General features: G+C 57.8%; 2 protein-coding genes across 8 annotated transcripts; one reads left to right on the top strand and one right to left on the bottom strand.

Annotated features, from left to right (window-relative positions):
* Positions 1-848: 848 nt before the first annotated feature.
* SH2D2A (SH2 domain containing 2A) lies at positions 849-8,358 on the bottom strand. Its single transcript, XM_066567913.1, has 9 exons — positions 8,303-8,358; positions 6,940-7,094; positions 6,299-6,346; positions 6,153-6,265; positions 5,922-6,011; positions 5,214-5,385; positions 3,819-3,923; positions 2,778-3,320; positions 849-1,874 (listed from the first exon to the last, which is right to left on the bottom strand). The coding sequence occupies exons 2-9, from the start codon at positions 7,084-7,086 to the stop codon at positions 1,758-1,760; spliced, it is 1,335 nt and encodes a 444-aa protein (XP_066424010.1). The 5' UTR covers positions 7,087-7,094; positions 8,303-8,358; the 3' UTR covers positions 849-1,757.
* A 2,512-nt stretch (positions 8,359-10,870) lies between these two features.
* LOC136568069 (death-associated protein kinase 2-like) lies at positions 10,871-21,919 on the top strand. 7 transcript variants are annotated; one of them, XM_066567921.1, is made up of 14 exons: positions 10,871-11,878; positions 11,966-12,009; positions 16,195-16,259; positions 16,798-16,901; positions 18,098-18,310; positions 18,397-18,535; positions 19,252-19,381; positions 19,515-19,563; positions 19,689-19,715; positions 19,836-19,988; positions 21,010-21,055; positions 21,150-21,239; positions 21,344-21,409; positions 21,647-21,919. In XM_066567921.1, the coding sequence occupies exons 3-14, from the start codon at positions 16,197-16,199 to the stop codon at positions 21,725-21,727; spliced, it is 1,161 nt and encodes a 386-aa protein (XP_066424018.1). In that variant the 5' UTR covers positions 10,871-11,878; positions 11,966-12,009; positions 16,195-16,196; the 3' UTR covers positions 21,728-21,919. The 7 variants fall into 7 exon arrangements, with proteins under 7 accessions (XP_066424018.1, XP_066424017.1, XP_066424023.1 ...); XM_066567920.1 differs by having other exon boundaries at positions 10,871-11,912; XM_066567922.1 differs by having other exon boundaries at positions 11,808-11,825.
* Positions 21,920-23,885: the final 1,966 nt, after the last annotated feature.

Below are 23,885 nucleotides of genomic sequence, written 5' to 3'. Positions count from 1 at the left end.
ATTTTGATATCCTGGTTTTTAATTGGGTGTTTTCTCTCCGGGCTCCACAGGCTGAGCCGTGCTGAGGGGACACCCTCGTGCAGCTCAGAGCCTGTGCCAGGGGAAGCACCACACGTGGAGGGGAGGTTCTCCTGCCTGGCACACTCAGGGCTTTGGGTTCCCCTGAGCCACGTGTGCATGTACATTGTCCTTCCTTTTTCCTCCTCTTTCCTTCTCCCCCAGCCCAAGGCCTCCTGTCCTGCCCCAGGCTGTTCTCAGACTCATCAAAGTGAGTGTCCCTCGTGTGGCTGCCTGGGACTGAGCTCTGCACTTTCCTCTGGGCAGACACAGAGGACAGCTGCCAACTGTAATTTTTTTTTCCCCAGCTTGTTTGTATCAATTCTGTTTCAATTAAGTGTTGACTTTACCCTCCTGGCTGGGAAGAGGAGACTGCCCAGCCCTAATTTCTTCAAATCAAACCTTTTTTTTTATTTTATTTAAGGAATTCTCTCAAGGTGATGCGACTGCAAATCCTGTGCAGCTCTGCTGGCCCAATCCATGGATCCAAATCTGTGGCATCACTTTGTTGTTCACCAAAGCATGTGATGCTGAAGGGAGCAGAGAGCTGGCCTGGGTATTTAACTTATATTCCCACCAATCTGGGTTTTATTTGGCTCAAATGGCCAATATTTGTTATTCTGGTAAGAAGAACTCCCAAGAGGTGGTTTTTCTCCCATGGTATCTCTTAAAAACAGGCAAACCCCCATGACTGAAGTCTTTTCTTAGAACATTTTAAACTAATCTCATTTTTAGTTTAGCTCCCTGTATGTTTAGTATTTTGAAGAGCCTGTTTTGAGTATTTGATAAAGTTACTGTTGAGTAATTTATTCCTATCTTGTATGTACAGTGAAATCCTCCCAGAAGAGATTTGCTGAAGGAACATATTTCTAAATGAGCACACCCAGCCCTGTTCCCATCACCAGGGGCTCAGATCCTCATCCAGGTACCCTCTTGGCCTGGGGATTTTGCAGTGTGGGGGCTGGAACTGCCACGTTCCCCTTTCCATTTCTCATTGGGGTTATGGCTTGGGTTTAGCACCAAGGGAAGTTCCAAGGCCTTGTGTTCCACTTTCAGCCCTCTGAGAGCAACAAAATTCAGGTCTGTGAAAGGTCAGAAGTGAATTTGCCCAGAAATTAAACAGCTACAGTCCCCCAACCCTCCTTTCCCCTCCAAGCCATGGCTTTGGCCATCCTGGCTCCCCGCTCCTGTTGGGCTGGGAGCCTCACAGGACAGCCCTGGGACAGTGGTGTCATCCCAGATTTTGTGGCTGAGGAAGCAGGCAGGGCTTGGAGTGTTGGCTGCAGGCTGGGGAGGTTCGGTGTAGCATCACTGCAATTTCTGACCAATTTAATATCCCACTGCATGCACCAAGTGTGCCAAACCCATCCCTGTTTTTCCTGTAACCTGTAGCCTTTTTCCCAGTTTCTGGCCAATTTAATACCCAACTGCCTGCACCAACTGTGCCAAACTCATCCCTGTTTTTCCTGTAACAGCCTTTTCCCCTCGTTTTATTACCAGAAGTCTCCTGGAATGTGTTCATGGGTAGGGTAAGGCTCCCCCTGTGCTGTCCAGCAGGGTTGGGAAGCTGGAGGAGCAGGCTGGCACTGCCAGCTGGGGCCAACAGCAGCCTTGGAGCTCCTCCCAGGGCCAAGGGCTTCCTGCAGTGAGGGGGAGGCTGAGGTTCCTCCTGCCTGGGAGCCAGGTGCTGTCCAGGTGGTTTAGGGGCAGTCCCCAGGCAGCTGCTCGTACACATTCTCAGCCGTGGGGTGCAGGTCCCTGGGTGTGCTCCTGCTGTACACGGGGTCATCCAGCTCCAGCTCAGGGCTCAGGACAACCTGGGGGATTCCCAGAGAGAGGGAATTGAGAGCCAGGAAAGAAACAGCACAGGGTTGGGTTTTCACCCTCCCAGCCCATGGCTTTGGGACAGGGACCCAGTTTTTGTAAGGACCTGGAGTGACAGGACAAGGGGGAATGGTTTCCTGCTGCCAGGGATAGGGGGGATATTGGGAAGGAATTCTCAGTGCAGAGGGCAGGGTTAGGTGGGATATTGGGAAGGAATTCTTGCCAGTGCACAGGGCAGGGTTAGGTGGGATATTGGGAAGGAATTTCTTCCCACTACCAGAGTTAGGTGGGATATTGGGAAGGAATTATTCCCACTGCCAGGGATGGATGGGATATTGCAAAGGAATGGCTTCCCAGTGCCAGAGGGCAGGGATAGGTGGGATATTGGGAAGGAATTCTTGCCAGTACACAGGGCAGGGATGGATGGGATATTGGGAAGGAATGGCCTCCCACTGCTTGAGATGGATGGGATATTGGGAAGGAATTTCTTCCCACTACCAGAGTTAGGTGGGATATTGGGAAGGAATTATTCCCACTGCCAGGGATGGATGGGATATTGCAAAGGAATGGCTTCCCAGTGCCAGAGGGCAGGGTTAGGTGGGATATTGGGGAGGAATTCTTCTCTGTGAGGGTGATGAGGCCCTGGCACAAGTTGCCCAGAAAAGCTGTGGTTGCCCCATCCCTGAGTGTTCCAGGCCAGGTTGGACAGGACTTGGAGCATCATGGAAGGTGTCCCTGCCCCTGGCAGGGGGTGAAATAAGATGGGTTTCTTTCCAACCCAAACCATTCCAGGTTCCCTGTGCTCCTGGTGTGGAGCAAACCCTGATCCCTCAGACTCCAGGACTCGTGTTGGGGCTGAGCTCTGGAGCCATCACCTGCCCTGGTCTCCCACCCACCTGTGTGCCCGTGCTGGGAGCTCCTGTGTCCTCCCTGTCCGTGCTGGGAGCCGCCGAGTGCTGCCTCCTCCTGCAGTCCTGGCTGGAAACGCTGCGGAACAGCCGGCGGTGGGGCCGGCCTTTGGGGGGCAGCGTGGAGAAGGCGTTTTGGGGGGCTCTGGGGGGCCGGGCAGGCACATCCTGCCCAGCCAGGGCCACCTCGGAGTAGATGTTCTCCTCGGGGCTGCCACGGGGGCTCCAGCCGCGGGCCATGGCATAGAAGGGGATGGGCCCCTCAGGGGTGGGGGGTCCCCCTGGGGTGGGGGGTCCCCCTGGGATGGGCTCCTGGGGTTTGGTGGGGCTGGGGTCGATCTCCTCACGGGGATCAGCGTAGACGTGGAAGCACATGAGCTGCTGGTACTTGGCCTCGGGGGGCTCGGGGCGGGCGGGTTCCTTGTGCACCTGGGCATAGGGAGCCTCGGGGGCTGCCGCGCTGCTGGAGGGGCTCTGCAGCCCCCGAGCCGCGCCCCGGGAGCTGCTCTTGGCAGGGAGAGACGGCGGAGCCTGGGGGGAGATGGGACAGGGAAAGGTGAGGGTGGGAGTGGCTGTCACTGCATCCCTCCCATGCTGCCCTTGGGCAGTGCCTCCATCCCCCTGGCACAGGTGAGGGTGGGAGTGGCTGTCACTGCATCCCCCTGCCCCAACCTGTCCTTGGGCAGTGCCTCCATCCCCCTGGCACAGGTGAGGGTGGGAGTGGCTGTCACTGCATCCCTCCCATGCTGCCCTTGGGCAGTGCCTCCATCCTCCCTGGCACAGGTGAGGGTGGGAGTGGCTGTCACTGCATCCCTCCCCTCCCACCCTGTCCTTGGGCAGTGCCTCCAATCCCCCTGCCTGTTTTTATCCCCCTGGCACAGGTATGGCTGGGAGTGGCTGTCACTGCATCCCTCCCCTCCTCTCCCATCCTGTTCTTGCGCAGTGCCTCCATCCCCCCTGCCTGTTTTTATCCCCCTGGCACAGGTGAGGCTGGGATTGGGTGTCACTGCATCCCCCCTGCCCCATTACCGCAGCTCTGGGAGGCTCCGGGAGCTTGGCCGCTGCTTGGCTCGCTGGGGAATGAGCAGCATCGCCCCCACCCGGGGGCTGTGGCCGCCCTCGGGGCTCGTCCTTCTGCGGGGAGAGCAGAGAGCCGTCGGGATGGGTGTGTGCTCAGGGCACACCCAGCCGGCTGCTGGCTCCGTGCTCCTGCTCGCCAGGGTGGCTTCCAACCCCGGCTCTTGTGATGCTTGGATTTCCCTTGGGAAAATCCTCCGGATGGCTGCAGGTGTTGTGTTGTGATTTCAGGGTTTAGCTCAGAACCCTGGGTCCCTCCCCTGATAATTCCCTGCCAGGTGTGTCAGTCACCTCTCCTTTCCCCTCCCAGCACTGTCTGTCACTCCTGGCATTCCAGAAGGCATCGAGTGATTGGCAGACTCAAACCCTGGGGGGCATTGGGCCATCCAGGTGTCCTTTGTCCCTTTGTCCCTCCCCTCCTGTCCCTGCTTGGTGGCTCCCTGCCCCTTCCCTGCCCCTCTCCCCGGGGTTCAAAGGAGCAGCAGCCACGGGCTCAGGGAGTTCTGTTGGAGCTGGTGCTGCATTCAGAGGCCTGAGGGCCAGAATAAAGCTCTGGATCCAAAGCCTCCATCAGAACCGACTCCTTTCCTTCACCATCGCCTCAAAGCTTCTCTGGCAGAGATAAACCTGAGGAGCAGCCCCTGTTATGGGGGGAAGCTCCATCCCAGCACCACCAGAGCTCCTGCAGGCCTGGACTTGTCTCCAGTGCCCAGCTGCAGCACCCAGGCGGGCAAAAGTGTCTGTGGGGTGAAACACCACACACCCAGCCAGCCAAAAGTGTCTCTGGGGTGAAACACCAAAGTGCCACTGTTTGGTTCTGCAGCAAGGGCCAGACAAGCTCAGGCACGTCCTGTCCAGCTATATTCCAATATTCCAATATGCAGGAGCTCTTGGGGCTCTCATGGACTCTCGGGGGCTCTCAGGATCTCTCAGGGGCTCTCAGGGCTCTTGGGGGTTTTCAGGAGCTCTCGGTTGCTCTCAGGGGCTCTTGGGGCTCTCAGGGTCTCTCAGGCACCCTCAGGGCTCTCAGGGGCTCTTGGGGTTCTCAGGGTCTCTCAGGCACTCTCAGGATCTCTCAGGCACTCTCAGGATCTCTCAGGCACTCTCAGGGTCTCTCAGGGGCTCTTGGGGCTCCCAGGATCTCTCAGGCACTCTCAGGGTCTCTCAGGGTCTCTCAGGGGCTCTTGGGGCTCCCAGGGTCTCTCAGAGTCTCTCAGGCACTCTCAGGGTCTCTCAGGCGCTCTTGGGGCTCCCAGGATCTCTCAGGCACTCTCAGGATCTCTCAGGGGCTCTCAGGCACTCTCAGGGTCTCTCAGGTCTCTCAGGGCCCCCGGGGCTGGCACTCACCCGTGTGCAGGGCAGGGCCACGGTGAGGAACTCTCGGTACGGGGTCACCGGGGCCGTGCTGTGGTGCTGCAGCAGCTGGGCCAGCTCGGCGTGGGCGCTGCGCTCGCCCAGGATCACATAGCGCCCGTCCGGCTGCTGGTCCAGGACAAAGTGCCGGCAGCGATCCCTGCCCCTGGCCGGAGATGGCATGGCATGGCATGGCATGGCATGGCATGGCACGGTATGCATGGCATGGCACAGAATGGCATGGCATGGTATACATGGCACAGCATGGGTACAGCTGCCAGGAGGGGAGAGAGCATGGCATGGCATGGCATGGCATGGCACAGAATGGCATGGCATGGCACAGCACAGCATGGCATGGCACAGCCGCTGGGAGGAGAGAGGGCATGGCATGGCATGGCGTGGTATGGTATGGCACAGCATGCACAGCACAGCATGGCACGACACAGCACATCATGGCATGGCACAGCACGGAATGCACAGCATGGCATGGCACAGCATGGCACAGTATGCACAGCATGGCATGGCACGGCATGGCACGGCATGGCATGGCACGGCATGGCACAGCATGGCACAGCATGGCACGGCACGGCATGGCACAGCATGGCACGGCACGGCATGGCACAGCATGGCACGGCATGGCACAGCAGCCAGGAGGGACCTGAGCTGGCCGCCCCTCCTCAGCCAGGCCATGTCTTTGCTCACCTGTAGGACAGCACGAAGCCCACGGTGCTCTCGCTGAAGCGCACCAGGAAGCAGCCCAGGGGCTGATCCTGCAGCAGCTCCTCTGCCTCCCTGCAGGAATGGATGACACCGAGCCGTCCGACCTCATCCCCTCCCTGCGATGCAGGGCTGCAGCTCCCTGGCTGGGAGCCCAGGGAGGGGACACCGGGCTGAACCCACCCCCTGCTCCCCACCCTGCCCTCCCTGCCTCACCTGCGGCTGATGAAGCCGTGGAACCACGAGGGCAGCTCCCCCTCGGGCCCCAGCCTCTGTGCCTGCGTCTGCTCGAACCACAGCCTGGTGCGGGCCCGCAGCGCCACCCTCTCCTCATCCTCGGGCAGGGACTGGGCTGCCGGGGCTGGCCGGAAACCTGGGGGGACCTGAGGGGACAGGGACAGCACCGGGAGCTCAGGGGAGGACACACAGCAAGGACGTTCAGCTGCCAGTGCAGCCTCAGAGGGCGTGGGAGCACTGGGAGGGTGAGCTGGGCTGTGCCCACCCTGGTGTCCCCGTGTCCCACCCTGCTGTGTCTGCTGTCCCCATGTCCCACCCTGCCATGGCTGCTGTCCCCGTGTCCCACCCTGCTGTGTCTGCTGTCCCCATGTCCCACCCTGCTGTGTCTGCTGTCCCCGTGTCCTACCCTGCCATGGCTGCTGTCCCCATGTCCCACCCTGCCGTGTCTGCTGTCCCCGTGTCCCACCCTGCCATGGCTGCTGTCCCCGTGTCCCACCCTGCCATATCTGCTGTCCCCGTGTCCCACCCTGCTGTGTCTGCTGTCCCCATGTCCTACCCTGCCATATCTGCTGTCCCTGTGTCCTACCCTGCCATGGCTGCTGTCCCCATGTCCCACCCTGCCATGGCTGCTGTCCCCATGTCCTACCCTGCTGTGTCTGCTGTCCCCATGTCCTACCCTGCCATATCTGCTGTCCCCGTGTCCTACCCTGCCATGGCTGCTGTCCCCATGTCCTACTTTGCCATGGCTGCTGTCCCCGTGTCCTACCCTGCTGTGTCTGCTGGGCCATCCTGGGGGCTGCTCTGAAGCCCCCTGGGGCTGGCTGGGGGCGCTGCTGGGCGCTGCCTTGGCTCTGGCTGTGCTGTCCTCACCGAGGGGCTTGAAGGTGCTGAAGAGGGGTCGCTCGTCATCCATGGAGTGCCCTGTGCCAGGGAGAGGGGAGGAAAAGGCTCAGGGCAGGGGAGAGCACTGGGGGGCTCCAAGACACCCCCACAGGCCCTGCTGTCACCATCACCTTCACCTTGTGCTCCCCAAGCTCAGGCTCAGCACCCTGATCCCCCCCAGGCTGTAAAATGGGGGGGGGGGGGGATGGGGGACAGTGACTTTGGCACCCCAGAGGAGAAGAGGGGACACTGATGTAGGTGGGGAGGAGCTCAGCAGGGAGCATGTGAATCCTCCTGCCCCTCCGAAGGCCTCAGTGTGTCAGCTCAGCCCTGGGAAGGTGAGGGAGAGGCTGAGCAGCTCCTGAGGGACCTTGAGCTTGACCCTGAGCTGCCAACACCCAGCAAAACAACTTTAATGCCCAGCAGATGCTTGAGGGGGTGGAAGATGCTGGGGCTGCTTGGATCTGGGAGGCAAAGCTGAGTCAGAGGAGTGGGTCCAGGCTTGTTTGAGAGGAAGAGGGACTCAGCCACCTTTTCTGAGAGCAAGGGGACCCAGCCACCTTTTCTGAGACCAACTGGGACCCAGCCACCTTTTCAAGGGGATGCAGCAAAGGCACCCCAACTGCACCTTTAACCCACAGCAGTGCCCAGCCCAGCCCTGCACCCCTGCAGGCAGGGGAAAGTGAGGAAGGTATTGACAAAGAGAAACAAAACACCCCAAACTGCACTAACCCAGCTCAGGGAGTGCTGGGAAGGAGAATCGGGGTCAGGTCCTGCCCAGGTCAGGCTGTTGGGGACAATGCCACTGTCCCCAGCTCGCTGTGCATCCCCCAGGGGTGCTGGCCAGGGCTGGGGGGCTCAGCCCTGCTCCCCCAGCTGCTTTGGAGGGGCAGCTGGGGGGGATTTGCTCCCTGGGGCAGGATGTGCCTCTGAAACCCTGCAGTGCTGAGGTGGGAACGAGTCAGATCAGCCCTGAAACGGGCTGGAAGTTTTGCTCTGTGAGACAGTTCCGGGCTGAACTTCCCCCTTTGGAGAGGATAAGATCTGGCTGGAAGGGCTGGCGTGGGCAGGGGACCACAATCCCTCTCTTTTCACCCCATTGATGTGCCTTTTGTCCTGCCTTTGGGCAGGGGGACGTCCCTGCACTGCCTGTCCAGCGTCCCCTGCTCAGGGTTCACTCCTTGGCCTTGCTGCAAACCCAACCCCAGCCCCCAAACCCAAGCCCAGCCCCCAGCCCAAGCTCCTACCTCTGCTCAGTGTCTGTGGCTGGTGATGCAGGGGCAGGGGATGAGCAGGGGACAGGCAGGGGATGGGCAGGACAGGCAGGGGGACAGGCAGGGGATGGGCAGGACGGGCAGGGGACAGGCAGGATGGGGAGGGGATGGGCAGGGGACAAGCAGGGGACAAGCAGGATGGGCAGGGGGACAGGAAGGGGACAGGCGGGGAATGAGCAAGAGGACAAGCAGGACAGGAAAGGAACAAGCAGGGGACAAGCAGGGGACAGGCAGGGGACAGGCAGGGGACAGGCAAGGGACAGGAAGGGAACAAGCAGGGGACTGGCAGGGGACAAGCAGGGGACAAACAGGGGACAGGCAGGGGACAGGCAGGGGACAAGCAGGGGACAAGCAGGGGACAGGCAGGGGACAAGCAGGGGACAGGCAGGGGACAAGCAGGGTGAGGCAGCCCCGCTGCCCTGTTCTGCTCTGCCTCTGCTGCCGGCCACAGGCAGGAAGCAGCGACCAAAGCTGCAAGAGGCTTCATGTGATGGGGAAACGTCACAGGAAGGTGGCATGGTGGCCCTGCGGTGACAGCCAGGTGACAGCGGCAGCCTCGGGACAGGCTGGGCTGTGGCGAGGAGAGCACTGAGGCCGGCTGGCCACCGGCACGTCCAAGCCTGCAAAGGTGTCATTGTCCCTCCTGTCCTGTCTGCATCCCGGCACCTGCCACTGATGGGCACAGGGAGAGTGGAGCTCGGAGGGGACAGCAAAGCTTGGTGGGGACAGCAGAGGGGACAGCAGAGATCACTGGGGATAGCAGAGCTTGGTGGGGACAGCTGAGGGGACAGCAGAGATCAGTGGGGACAGCAGAGCTTGGTGGGGACAGCAGAGGGGACAGCAAAGATCAGTGGGGACAGCAGAGGGGACAGCAGAGATCACTGGGGATAGCAGAGCTTGGTGGGGACAGCAGAGATCAGGAGGGACAGCAGAGGGGACAGCAGAGGAGACAGCAGAGATCAGAGGGGACAGCAGAGCAGGGAGGGGACAGCAGAGATCAGAGGGGACAGCAGAGCAGGCTCAGCAGGCCCAGGCTCACACCATGAGCCAGGATTCAATCCTTGCATGGTGCAATCCTGCACCATCCCCTTCCTCAGACTCTGGGTGCCAGAGCTGGGCTGTTCTGGGCCGTTCTGGGGCAGCAGCCGAGCTGCCAACGCTGTGGCTGTGCCACCATGTGTCCTCTGCCACTCTCGCCCCGGTGGTGCCAGGCTCCAGCTGGAGCAGGGCGAGGGCAGTGCCAGCCCCAGGGCAATGCCAGCCCCAGGGCAGTGCCAGCCCCAGGGCAGTGCCAGCCCCTGCTGCATCCCATGGGTTGGGAATTAGGGCAGGGTCTGGCATGGCACTGGGACAGGGATGGGGGGGTGTTGTTTGTTGGGGGTTTATTTATAAATTACAAATGGGATGGGACTGTTGAGGAGTTTGCTTTGAGCTGTTTTCTTTTTTGGTATTGGTCTCATTACATGGTTGTGATAATGGGAAGATGTCAGCAGTTTACATTTTTGGTAGTAGACAAAGAACTCAATGTTACAGCTCACTTTAAAAGTTTTTTGACCAATCACACAAAGCAGGAGCACATTGACAGCAGTTCTATCCAACCACCATAAGCACACGTACCTTTGGTTAAAACAATGCCTGATTATTTCCAATACAATTCCTGCTTGTAAGCCTTGAGATACAATGCACAAAGCTCCATTATTAAGCTTCAACCTTCCTAATATCTCACTAAGAACTTCCTAATATCTCTCTAGATAACTTTTTCTGCAGCTTAGGGAGTTATTTTAAACAAGGATCAATACACAAACCATTGCTCTATTTGTCCTCACTTTCCATTTCTTGTATCATTTTTTGCTGACAAATTTTATGGTTATCACTTAGTTCTGCTGTTTCTGAGGCTGCCTTTTGCAACTTTCCCAAACCCCTCAGATTTTGAGGATTAAAATCCTTAAAATTTAGGATTCCCAAAGCTGAGCTGTGTGGTGACTCTGCAAACCCTGGGCTGGTGCCCAGTGCCCCCTGGCAGCCCTGGCTCCCTCCACCTACAGAAAGTCCCTCTGTTAAAAACAGGTCAGAAACTGTTGGAAAATACTTTAAAATTGCTAAGCATGTACTGTTAGTTTGGTTATTACATTGTAAAAGGGGTTAAAGGGGTAGTTATTAGAAATATGGCACTGCACGTATGGTGCAGCACGAGCCAGCCTGGACAGAACTGTCACGGCCAATCAAGGCCTTAAACCTTCATGCAAATGAAGGATCCAAACAGAAACGGATCCAAAGGGACAAAAAGCAGGATAAAAAAGGAATCTGACCCAGGGAAGCTGTGCTGCTCCACCTGCTCAAGAAAACCCAGCGCCGGTGCTGCAGCACCTTCCATGGGAACGCTCCTGCTCGCCCTTTTCTTTTTTATAATAAAAGCTGAAATCACTTCAGTCCGGGAGCTTGCTCTCGTGTTTATCACCTCCCCAAAACCTTCAGGGCCTCCCACGTTTCCCGTGGCTCCGCCAGGCTTCCTGTTTGCGATGCTCACCGGAACGGGGAAAGCACGGGGCGAGAGGGGACAGCGTCTGCCCCGGCTCATCCCGCCGTGTCCCGGCTGTTCCTCAGGGAGCTGAGGCTGCAACCACCAGGAATTGCTCCTAAAAGGCTTTTTCTGGCTGCTCGGCACAGCCGGGGGTGTTTTCAAGAGGAACGCAAAGAGATCTCCTTGTCCCGAGGCGCTGTGACCGGAGCCTGGCGCAGCTCCCGGGAATGCCGCGGCTCCGAGGAAGATCCTGGTACTGAGGAAGGTCCTGGCACTGAGGAAGATCCTGGTACTGAGGAAATCCTGGCACTGAGGAAGGTCCTGGTACTGAGGAAGATCCTACACTGAGGAAGATCCTGGCACTGAGGAAGATCCTGGTACTGAGGAAATCCTGGCACTGAGGAAGGTCCTGGTACTGAGGAAGATCCTTCACTGAGGAAGGTCCTGGTACTGAGGAAGGTCCTGGCATTGAGGAAGGTCCTGGTACTGAGAAAGATCCTACACTGAGGAAGGTCCTGGTACTGAGGAAGATCCTGGTACTGAGGAAGATCCTGGTACTGAGGAAGATCCTGGTACTGAGGAAGGTCCTGGTGCTGAGGAAGGTCCTGCACTGAGGAAGGTCCTGGTACTGAGGAAGGTCCTGGCACTGAGGAAGGTCCTGCACTGAGGAAGGTCCTGGTACTGAGGAAGATCCTGGTGCTGAGGAAGGTCCTGGTGCTGAGGAAGGTCCTGGTACTGAGGAAGGTCCTGGTGCTGAGGAAGGTCCTGGTACTGAGGAAATCCTGGCACTGAGGAAGGTCCTGGTACTGAGAAAGATCCTGGTACTGAGGAAGATCCTGGCACTGAGGAAGATCCTGGTACTGAGGAAGATCCTGGTACTGAGGAAGGTCCTGGTACTGAGGAAGGTCCTGCACTGAGGAAGATCCTGCACTGAGGAAGGTCCTGGTACTGAGGAAGGTCCTGGTACTGAGGAAGGTCCTGCACTGAGGAAGGTCCTGGTACTGAGGAAGGTCCTGGTACTGAGGAAGGTCCTGCACTGAGGAAGGTCCTGCACTGAGGAAGGTCCTGGTACTGAGGAAGGTCCTGGTACTGAGGAAGGTCCTGCACTGAGGAAGGTCCTGGCACTGCCGGGGCTGCTGGAGGAAGGCTGGAGCTGGAGGTGAGAGGTCCCAGCTCCCCATGACGCACCAGGTTCGGGGGCTGGGGGGGTTTTGGGGTCCAACGGGGCTTTTTGGGGTCCAGCGGGGCTTTTTGGCAGTTGGATGCTGAGCTGGGAGCTCATTTTTGGGCAGGCTGGTTGTCCTGGTGAGTGGCAGCGGGACACGGGGGGACAGGACAGGACAGGACAGGACAGGACAGGACACTCTGCCCCCCGTGGGTCCAGCTCTGCCCAGGAGCTCAGCGGGCTGTGGCCACCCGTGCCTCAGTTTCCCTCCTTTCAAAAGCAGCACAATGCCTGACAAGGCACGGGGCAATCAGCTGCTTGTGTCCATCGCCAGGGGACAAACGGACACACTGTGCCCCCACGGACACGGCACAGAGCCAGGGGTGCTGGTCAGCTGCAGCTGCAGCCGCCCCCGGGCACAGACCGGGATGGGGATGGGGACGGGGATGGGGCAGCGCCGTGCCAGGGCCGTGCCAGGGCTGTGCCAAGGCCATTCCAGGGTCAGCTCTGTGCCAGAGCCGTGCCAGGGCCGTGCCAGGGCCGTGCCAGGACCAGCTCCGTGCTGTGCCAGGGCCAGCTCCGTGCCAGGGCCGTGCCAGGGCCAGCTCCGTGCTGTGCCAGGGCCAGCGGAGCCCGCCCGGGGGACAGGGGACAGGCAGAGGGGACAGGCAGAGGGGACAGGCAGAGGGGACAGGCAGTGTCCCCTGTGTGGGCTGGCAGGCTGGGCAGTGAGGAAGAGGCGCTGCTGGATGTGGAGGAAGGCTCGGGGAGGGTGAGGGGGCACAGCTGGGCTGGGAGGGGGAGAGGCTGGGGGGGAACTGAGCTTGCGGGCCACCAATTGTCCTTTAGGGAATGGGGACCACTGGCTGTCCTGTAGGGTTTGGGGACTGTCCTGTAGGGCTTGGGGACTGTCCTGTAGGGTTTGGGGACCTCCAACTTTAGGGTTTGGGGACTGTCCTTAGGGCTTGGGGACTGTCCTGTAGGGTTTGGGGACTGTCCTGTAGGGATTGGGGACCTCCAACTTTAGGGTTTGGGGACTGTCCTGTAGGGTTTGGGGACCACTGATTGTCCTTTAGGGCTTGGGGACTGTCCTTAGGGCTTGGGGACTGTCCTGTAGGGTTTGGGGACCACTGATTGTCCTTTAGGGCTTGGGGACTGTCCTTAGGGCTTGGGGACCTCCAACTGTCCTTTAGGGTTTGGGGACCTCCAACTTTAGGGTTTGGGGACTGTCCTGTAGGGTTTGGGGACCACTGACTGGGGCTTGGGGACCTCTGACCATCCTTTGGGGTTTGGGGACTGTCCCTTAGGGCTTGGGGACCTCCTACTGTCCTTTAGAGTTTGGGGACTGTCCTTTAGGGTTTGGGCACTGTCCTTTAGGGTTTGGGGGCCACTGAGTGTCCTTTATATATATAAAAATAATATTTATTATATAAATAATATTCTATTATATATAACAATATATTCACATTTATATATATATATATATTTATATATATATATTTATATATAATATTTCTTACAGAAACAATGTTTATATGTTGTATATTTACATATAAAATTATATATAGATATAGATATAGATATAGATATAAATATGTAAATAATTTCTATTTTTCAATAATATCTATATTATTGCTTGGATGAATATTAGTCTTAGAGGCTGTGGGATTTTAGAGCAGTAAGCATTTGCCCATAGCAGAAGTAGCCACAAGTTCCTCGTTACATGACAATATAAAACTTTCTCATTTAATGGCCAGTTGCTACAAGGTTTATTTTGCTTTTCTAACTTATCCCCTTTATTCCCTTTACTGCACTTTGGGTTTTTTTAGTTTATAGGCTGCTGTTGCATGTATACACATATGCTTCTGTTATAACTTTTAACTCTATATAATCACATTACTATACTGTAGACTCTTCACCATCTTATCTAACACAGTTTCTTATTTACTTAAGGTGTATTCTTAACTTACAGAAGTTTATGATTTTTCTACTTAATGCCTGAGCACTTTATTTTTACATAAATTTTAATTTGATTTTTACATCAATTTTTAACTTTATATAATCACATGACTATACTGTAGACTCTTCACCATCTTATCAATACAGTTTCTTACCTAAGCTCTAAACTATATTCTTACTTATAACTATAAAAAGATAAGTTTATTATTTTTCTGCTTAATGTCTGTGCACTTTATTTTTACATAAATTTTAATTTGATTTTTACATCAATTTTTAACTTTATATAATTACATTACTATACTGTAGACTCTTCACCATCTTATCAATACAGTTCCTTACTTAAATTATATTCTTACTTATAACTATAGAAACATAAGTTTATGGTTTTTTCTTAATTATTTATGATTATAAGTTTATGATTTTTTTTCTTTTTTTTTTTTTTTACTTAATGTCTGTTTACTTTATTTTTATATCAATGTTTGGGCTCCTGGGTGGGGATAATGGCAGGGAAGGGTCACTCACCCATTAATGTTGTCAGGAAAATTAATCCACAAACAGCAGAGGTTTATGTCCAAAAAGGAGACAGAGGAGTTGTTATTATTGTTATTATTCAATTTATTATTGAATTATAATAATAATTCAATAATAAATTGAATAATAACAATTTATTATTCAAATAAAGGGAGAGGCCATGGGGCATTCCCCTGGGGTCTCTCTAATTTTTATCCCAATTTCCCTCTCTCTTTCCCCATTTCTGAGGTACTTGAGAGGTTCAGACTTCCCAAAACACCTGATACCAAGGATTTCCCTCTAATGTATAATCCTCCCCTTAATTTTTAATTCTTATGGAATGGGGCTTTCCCCCATTGTTTCTTTCATCTTTCAATGTCCAATTTCATTTATCAGCAAACCTACAGTTTGTTTGTTAAATCAAATTTCTTTTTCCATTCATCAACCAGTGGAATCCTTGCCATTGTTTCTTTTATCTCTCAGTGCTGGTTTTATCTACCAACTTGTCTGTAAAGACAAATCCCTCACTCCTCTCAACGTCGTGGGCAAAATAGACTCGACTTGGGGAAATTAATTGCATTTATTACTAATCAAATCAGAGCAGGATAATGAAAAGCAAAACCTTAGCAACATCTTCCACCATCCCTCCCTCCCTCCTCAGGCTCTCCCTCCAGGGGAGCAGGAGATGGGAATGGGGGCCCTGGAATCCCTGGAGGCCCTTGCGCCCCTCCTTCTTCTCTCCTCTCTTCTCTTCTCTTCTCTTCTCTTCTCTTCTCTTCTCTTCTCTTCTCTTCTCTTCTCTTCTCTTCTCTTCTCTTCTCTTCTCTTCTCTTCTCTTCTCTTCTCTTCTCTTCTCTTCTCTTCTCTTCTCTTCTCTTCTCTTCTCTTCTCTTCTCTCTTCTCTTCCTCTTCTCTTCTCTTCCCTTCCCTTCCCTTCCCTTCCCTTCCCTTCCCTTCCCTTCCCTTCCCTTCCCTTCCCTTCCCTTCCCTTCCCTTCCCAAAACTTCCCAAAACTTCCCAAAACTTCCCAAAACTTCCCAAAACTTCCCTTCCCAAAACTTCCTTTCCCAAAACTTCCCTTCCCTTCCCCAAACTTCCCTTCCCCAAAACTTCCCTTCCCAAAACTTCCCAATTCTCCACAATCCATTTTTCCTCCCTGACTCTGTTTTTCCACAGCGCTGCCACCATCCCCACCAGGCCTGGCTCCATCCCAGGGTGGTGGTACCGGCTCTCCTGGGCATGGGGGGGTCCTGGCAGCTCCCACAGCAACTGCCCCTGTCCCCGTCCTTGTCCCTGTCCCCGTCCCTGCCCCTGTCCCCGTCCCTGCCCCTGTCCCCATCCCTGTCCCTGTCCCCGTCCCTGTCCCTATCCCTGTCCCCATCCCCATCCCTGTCCCTGTCCCCATCCCCGTCCCTGCCCCTGTCCCCCCGTCCCTGCCCCTGTCCCCCCTGTCCCTGTCCCTGTCCCCGTCCCTGTCCCCATCCCCATCCCCATCCCTGTCCCTGTCCCTGTCCCCGTCCCCGTCCCTGCCCCTGTCCCCCCTGTCCCTGTCCCCATCCCCATCCCTGTCCCTATCCCTGTCCCCATCCCCATCCCTGTCCCTGTCCCCATCCCCATCCCCGTCCCTGCCCCTGTCCCCCCTGTCCCTGTCCCCGTCCCCATCCCTGTCCCCCCAGACCCAGTGTCCCCCTGACCCCCCTTGTCTTGCAGGGATGGCCCAGAGCGGGCAGGTCCCGGCTGAGGGGGGTTCCAGGGGTGCCCCTGGCAGCCCCCAGGTGAGCCACAGCTCTGGGGGGGCACGGGGGGCACTGCCAGGGCGCTGGGGGTGGCTGAGCTCACTGTGCTTTCATCTTCTCTTCATCTGCTTTTTTAAAAATACCCAAACTTTGTGTTTTCTCTGCATTTTGCACCCTCAGCACACTGAGGGAGGGGGAGGCTGCTGTGAGCCTCCCCTCCCCATTCCTGCTCCTGCCCCATTTCCAAGCCCCCTGAGCAGCTCCTGCAGGTCCTTCCCAAGGGCTGAAAGTCTCCAAATTTCCACCTGCTGGAAAATTCGGTGTAAACTGGGAGAGCTGGGCAGGGGCTGAGCTGTGACACAGCACTGGGAATTCCCTTTGGAGCATCCTGGGGGGATCTGGGGGATTCTGAGGGGTCCCTGGGCAGGGGCTGAGCTGTGACACAGCACTGGGAATTCCCTTTGGAGCATCCTGGGGTTCCTGGGGGCTCCTGGGGGGATCTGGGGGGTTCCCTGCACCCCCAGGTGAGGCCCAGCCCTGGGCAGGGGCTCAGCCAGGTGCTGCTGCTGCCTCACAGGACATGGCTGAGCCCAGGGAGGACGAGGGGAGCCAGGGCCTGGCAGCCACCACGAGCCCAGGCAGCGTGGAGGACACGTATGAGCTGCTGGAGAGGCTGGGCAGGTGAGGGGGATCTGGGAAGGTGAGGGGGATCTGGGAAGGTGAGGAGGATTTGGGTAAGTGAGCAGGAATTTGGGCAGGTGAGTGGGATCCAAGCAGGTGAGCAGGAATCTGGGCAGGTGAGGGGGATCTGGGAAGTTGAGGGAGACCCACCACAGGTGAGTGGGATCTGGGAAGGTGAGGGGGATCTGGATCCAAACAGGTGAGGGGGATCTGGGAAAGTGGGGACAGCCCAGAGTGGGATCTGGGCAGATGAGCTGGAATCCAGGCAGGTGAGCAGGGATCCAGGCAGGTGAGTGAGATCCAAAGAGGTGAGGGGGATCCAGGCAGGTGGGGACAGCCCAGAGGGGGATCTGGGAAGGTGAATGGGATCCAGGCAGGTGAGCAGGATCTGGGCAGATTCAGTGGGATCTGGATCTAGGCAGGTGAACAGGGATCTGGGCAGGTGAATGGGGTCTGGGAGGGTGGATGGAATCCAAGCATGTTCAGTGGGATCTGGGCAGGTGAGCAGAACCCACCACAGGTGAGCAGGTTGCAGGCAGGTGAACACAGGGCAGGTGAATGGGATCTGGGCAGGTGAGGGGGATCTGGGAGGGTGAATGGGATTCAGGCAGGTGAGCAGGATCTACCAGAGATGAGCAGGAATCCGGGCAGGTGAGCAGGAATCCAGGCAGGTGAGTGGAATCTGAGAAGGTGAGTGGGATCTACCACAGGTGAGCAGGAATCCAGGCAGGTGAGCAGGTTGCAGACAGGTGAGTGGGATCTGTGCAGGTGAGGGGGATCCAAACAAGTGAGTGGGCAGGTGAACAGAACTCATCCCAGGTGAGCAGGTCACAGGGCAGGTGAACACAGGGCAGGTGGGGATCCAGGCAGGTGAGCAGGGATCTGGATCTCGGCAGATGAGGGGGGTCTGGGCAGGTGAGTGGGATCTGGGAAGGTGAGTGGGATCCAAACAGGTGAGGGGGATCTGGGCAGGTGAGCAGGACCCAGCCCAGGTGAGCAGCTCGCAGGGCAGGTGAACCCAGGGCAGGCAGGTGAACCCAGGCAGGTGAACCCAGGACAGGCAGGTGAACCCAGGCAGGTTCAGTGGGGCACAGGCGGGGTCCCAGCTCCCTGGGAGCCCCGGGGGTACCCGAGTTCTGGGTTTTCCCCCTGCCCGGTGCCAGCCCAGCCGTGCCCCAGCCCAGCTCTCTCTGCAGCGGCCACTTCGGCGTGGTGAGGCTCTGCCGGGAGCGCAGCACCGGCGCTTTCTACGCCGCCAAGTTCCTGAGGATGCGGCGGGGCCGGCCGGGGCCGGAGCGGGCTCAGGTGGAGCGGGAGGTCTCCATCCTCCGGCAGCTCCAGCACCCCAACATCCTGCGGCTCCGCGAGCTCTTCGCCAGCACGGCCGAGGTGGTGCTCGTCCTGGAGCTGTGAGTGGGGTCCTGGGAGGGTGGGACCCCCCTTTTTGTGCCACGTGTTGGAGGTGGCCGAGCTCCCCTGTCCCCACTGTGCGCAGGATCAGGGGTGGGGAGCTCTTTGACTTCATTGCTGAGAAGGAGATGCTGTCGGAGGAGGAGGCCGTCGAGTTCCTGGGGCAGATCCTGAGCGGGGTGCAGTACCTGCACGCTCGCCTCATCGCTCACTTCGACCTCAAGGTGCCCGTGGGTTTCGCCGGCAGGGGGGCTCCTTACACACCACAAACGGGACGGGGCGGCTGTGGAACGGGCCTTGAGCTGTTTGATTTTCCAGCATCAGCCTCATAACCCATGGTTGTGACAATGGGAAGATGCAGCACCCAAAGAACTCAGTGTTACAACTCACTTTAAGAGTTTTTTGACCAATCACACAAAGCAAAAGCACATTGACAGCAGTTCTATCCAATCACCATAAGCACAAATACCTTTGGTTAAAACGATGCTTGCTTATTTCGAATACAATACTTAACTTGTAAGCCTTAAAACACAATGCACACAGCTCCATTATTAAGCTTTAACCTTCCTAATATCTTGCTAGATAAACTTTTCTGTAGCTTAGAGAGTTATTCTAGACAAGTGTTAATACACAGACCATTGTTCTATTGGTCCTTGCTTTTCTGCAGTTTAAATAATTTTCCTGCTGACCAATCTCATGGCTGCTGCTTTAGCTCCAATCACAGTTCTGCTGTCTCTGGGGCCTGCCTTTTGCAGCTTTCCCAAACCCTCTGATTTCGTGGATTCCCACACGTGGGGACCCCCCCATCCTCACTCCCTGAGGATCTGAGGGGTGCCAGGCACCTCCAGAGCCCTGCTCCCACTGCTCTCATCCTCTTGGGGTGCTGCTGGAACCCCAGCACCCCTCGGTCACCCCGCTGTGCCCGGCCCTGTTCCCACAGCCTGAGAACATCATGCTGCAGGACAAGGATGTTCCCAAGCCCTGGATCAAGATCATCGACTTTGGGCTGGCCCAGCAGCTGCAGGATGGCATCACCTACAGGAGCCTCTGTGGGACCCCCCAGTACATTGGTAGGGGGCTGGCACATCCCTGGGGGTCCCTGCATCAGCCAGGGGTGGGGATGGGACCCCCAGGCTTGCTCCTGTCCCCCTGTCCCCCTAATGTCCCTCTGATGTCCCAGCCTGGCTCTGTGTTTGTCCCCAGCTCCTGAAGTGATCAATTATGAGCCACTGAGCCCCGCGACTGACATGTGGTGAGGATCAGGACCTGGGGGGGCAACAGGCTGAGCTGGTGGGTGTGGGGGTCACCCCCTGGGTGCCACAGGGCATGGGGGAGCCCCAGGGAGGGCAGCACCTGACCCCCACCCTTGCATTTCAGGAGCATCGGAGTCATCACCTACATTCTGTGAGTATGGGGCAATGCTCTCTGTGGCTGGGGGAAACTGAGGCACAGGGACGCTGTGGGTGCTGGGGCGGCCGAGCTGGTGCTGTCCTGGCACTCAGTGACTCTGTTGTGTCCCCGCAGGCTCAGTGGCCTGTCCCCCTTCCAGGGTGAGACGGATGCTGAGACGCTGTCCAACGTTGTGGCCGGTGCCTACGAGTTTGAGGAGCGCTGCTTCAGCCAGACCTCGGAGCTGGCCAAGGACTTCATCCGCCAGCTGCTGCTGAAGGAGCCACAGTGAGGCCCCAGCCCCATCCCTCCCATCTCCTTCCCATCTCTGCTACACCTCTGTTATCTCCACCTCCAACATCTCCATCCCCATCTTCATCATCACCATCCCCATCTCATCCTGGTCAAAACCTCATCTTCATCCCCATCCCCACCTCCATCATCCTCATCTCTCTTACCATCTCCATCACATTTCTGTGCTGATCTCCATCCCTATCTCCATCCCATCCCATCCTAGTCTGTCCCCAACCTCATCTCCATCACCATTTCCATCCCATCCCATCCCATCCCATCCCATCCCATCCCATCCCATCCCATCCCATCCCATCCCATCCCATCCCATCATCTCCATCCCCAACCCATCCTTATCTCCATCCCATCTCAATTTCCATCTCCATCCCAACCATCTCCACCTCCACCTGCTTCCTTCCTCGGTCCCCAGCAGCACCATCCTAACCCAGACCCTGACCCTCAACCTAACACTGACCCTAACGCTAATCCTAACCTTACCATGACCCTGACCCTGACCCTGACCCTAACCCTAACCCTAACCCTGACCTTAACCCTGACCCTGACCTTAACCCTGACCTTAATCCTAACCCTACCCTGACTCTAACCCTGACCTTAACCCTGACCCTGACCCTGACCCTCAACCTAACCCTAACCCTAACCGTAATCCTAACCCTACCCTAACCCTGACCCTAACCCTAACCCTAATCCTCACCCTTGCCCTAACCCTGACCCTAACCCTGACCCTAACCCTAACCCTGACCCTGACCCCAACCCTAACCCCTAACCCTAACCCTGACCCTAACCCTAACCCTTAACCCTAACCCTAACCCTACCCTGACCCTGACCCTAACCCTAAACCTGACCCTAACCCTAAACCTGACCCTGACACTGACCCTGCCCTTTCCCCTGCCCCTAACCCTGCCCCTGCCCCTGCCCCTGCCCCTGGCCCCCTCCCCATGCCCACATTGGACGTGTGGGACCAGGACCCCCAGCCCCAACCTGTCCCTCTGTTCCGCAGGCGCCGCATGAGCGCAGCCGAGTGCCTGGTGCACCCCTGGATCAAGGTGAGCGGCACGGGCAGGGCCTGCCAGGCCCCTGGCAGCGGGGTGGGGACACGGGGACAGTGCCAGTGCCGGTGCCACGTCCTTGTTCCCGCAGCCCCTGAGCAGGAAGCAGGCGCTGAGCCGGAGCCGTTCCTCCATCAACATGAGAAACTTCCGCAAGTTCAACGCCCGCAGGAAGTGGAAGGTGCCCGGCCCTGGGGTCCCAGCACCCCTGAGTCCCTTGGGGAGCCCCCCAGATCTAGGGAGGGACCCCCACCTCGGACCCCCTCCCTCTCTGTCCCCCTGTAGCTCTCCTACAACACCGTGTCCGCCTGCAACCGCCTGTGCCGCCTCAGGAGGGAGGATGAGGAGCTGGTGAGCCCCCAGACCCCACCCAGCATGGGCTGGGGAGGGGGAAGAAGGGATTTGGGGGGGGGGTCTCTTTCAGTTTCTCTCTATGGCAGCGCCCCCTGTGCTGCAGACCCCCTGTTTTGGGCGTCCCCCCATTGCTGGGATGGGATGAGGGCAGTGTTGGGGGCATGGTGCAGGGTGGGGTGCCCTCTCCTCTGGGGGAAGCCCTGGCCATGCCCTGCAGCCTCCCTGTGCCCCCAGCGCCGCTGTGAGAGCGACCCAGAGGAGGAGAGGAGCCCCCAGACCGCTCTGCTGCGCTGGAGGAGAAGCAGCTGCTCCTGAGCTCCTCCCCAAAAAGACAGGAGAAGCCTTGGGGGTGCCCACATCACCCCATCCAAAGGGGCAGGGGCACTGCCAGCTCCCAAAGTTCTGTGGTGCTGGGGGAGTCACTGGGGCATCAGCACCCCACTCCTGCCCCCAGGTTTGTCCTAATGAGAAAAATAAATGTCACCTCCTCCTCCTCCTCTTCCTCCATCCTCTTCTCCTGCTTCTCCTTCCCCTTAAGGGTGGCTCGTGTCAGCCAGGCGGGTGCTGAGTGCCCACAGCTTCCCCCCTCACTGCAGGGCTGCTCTTCTGTGGGGACCCCAGCGCCGTGGGCTCCTGGCACCCCAGATTCACCCTGCCAGGCACAGTCACCCTTAAATTGTCCCTTCTGAGCTGCTCCACGGGTTGCTGGCTGCTTTCCCTGCCAGAGCCACTTGGAACCTCCTGCTCTGGCTGGGGAAACTGAGGCACGAGGCAGCTCTTCCTTCCCACCCACTCGGCCGCGGGGGGGCCGCCCTGTTTTTCCCCCCTCTCTATTTCCCAAACATGCCCTGGCCCCGGCCCTGACAGTTGTCAGGCTAAATATTTTGTGTGCGGCAGCCGAAAACAAAAGTGAAGGGGCCGCAGGGTCCGGGCAGGGTCCGAGGCCCCCCCCCCGTATCCCGGCGCTCCCCGGGCACGGACGCGGCGAGCGGGACCCGACGGGAGCGGGATCCGGGACCCGGCAGAGCCCGAGGTGGGACCGGGACGGGGCCCGGGGGGTCCCGCTCGAGGATGGGGCCGGGGGCGCTGCGTGCCCCGAGGCTGGGGGTGATGCTGCTGCTCCTTGGCCACCTCCCGGTGCCCCCCGTGTGGGCTCCCTCCGAAAGTGAGTGTTTGGGGGGGGGGGAGTGGGCTGGGATGTTTTGGGGTGGGGGCTGCCTGTGCTTGGGGGTCTGCAAGGGATAAACGCCGAGGCAAAGCTCTTGGGGTGGGTTCCCTGTCTGGGTTTGCCCCCCCACTGCTGCGGACCCCCCCGTTTTGGGCAGGAGGGGCAGAGAGTGGGAGCTCCCTAGAGCTGGGATGGGATGAGGGGAATGGAGTGGGGAGCTTGGCCGGAGATGGGACCCTGAGCCCCACTGGGAGGGTGGGAAATTGTCACACATGGGATGGGAACGGCTGGGGAGGGGGTGCCAGGGTGGGGAGGGGGCAGCCGTGGGTCCGGGGCCTCGTGGCCACAGCAGGGGACAGCTGGGGGGTACAAGGAGGGTCTGTTGTTTGTCCTGCCTTCCCCTCTCCCTGCCACCCGTGCCTCAGTTTCCCCAGTCTCCGAGGTGCTGTGCTGGGGGGTGGGAATGATGGAGGAAGAGGATGAAGCACCCAAGGGACACAGGTCACTGTGAACTGCTCCCACTGGGACCCCCACCCTCTGTCGGTGCCATCAGGGGCACAGGGGACCCCCTCTCCTTACAGGGGGGCTTTACAGGGGCAGGGAGGTGATGGTGGCAGTGGGGGTCGGTGCTTCAGGGGGGCAGAGGGACCCTCCAGTCCTCAGAGGGAGGGGACAGGGCTGCCATGAGGGGCTGAACGTGGGGTGAGGGGCTATGGGCAGCTGCCAGAGCCACGGTGCCCATGGTGCCCACGGGGCCACGGTGCCCACGGGGCCACGGTGCCCACAGTTCATGGGTGACACCAAGAGGGGAAAATTGCCACCGGGAATGGGGTCACAAGGACATGGCCACAAGCCTGAGCTGGCAGCAGGCAGAGGAGGGGGGAACCACGCACCTGATCCCCTCCAGGACCTGGCCCTGGTTTCTGGCTGGGGCTGATGTCCATGGGAAGCTCTGTGCTCAGCCTGGTTCTTGCATCCCTGCCAGGATCAGGAAGCAGGAGGTGCTGGGGCTCATGCTGCCCATTTCTGGTTAGAAAAGCTCCAGGACAGCAAATGTGGGGCTGGGGCAGTGCCACATGAGCGCCTGTGGTAACCTTGTGTGCCCCATTACCTGTCTGGGAGTGAGGGGGAATTAATGGGGACAACCTTGCTGGAGCTGCCACTCCCTGGGTAACCATGAGTGGGGACATCCATGAGCACCCAGCAACTTGGGGAAGGGGAAAAGCTGTCTACACCCCCAGAGAGCTTCCCCAGGGCTGGGACGTGATCCCTGCCCCATGTCAGCCTGCCAGGCCTCGTTGGAGC

The sequence above is a fragment of the Molothrus aeneus genome, chromosome 31 (genome assembly GCF_037042795.1).
Source record: "Molothrus aeneus isolate 106 chromosome 31, BPBGC_Maene_1.0, whole genome shotgun sequence".
NCBI lineage: Eukaryota > Metazoa > Chordata > Aves > Passeriformes > Icteridae > Molothrus > Molothrus aeneus.
This window is presented reverse-complemented; position numbering and strand designations above follow the sequence as displayed.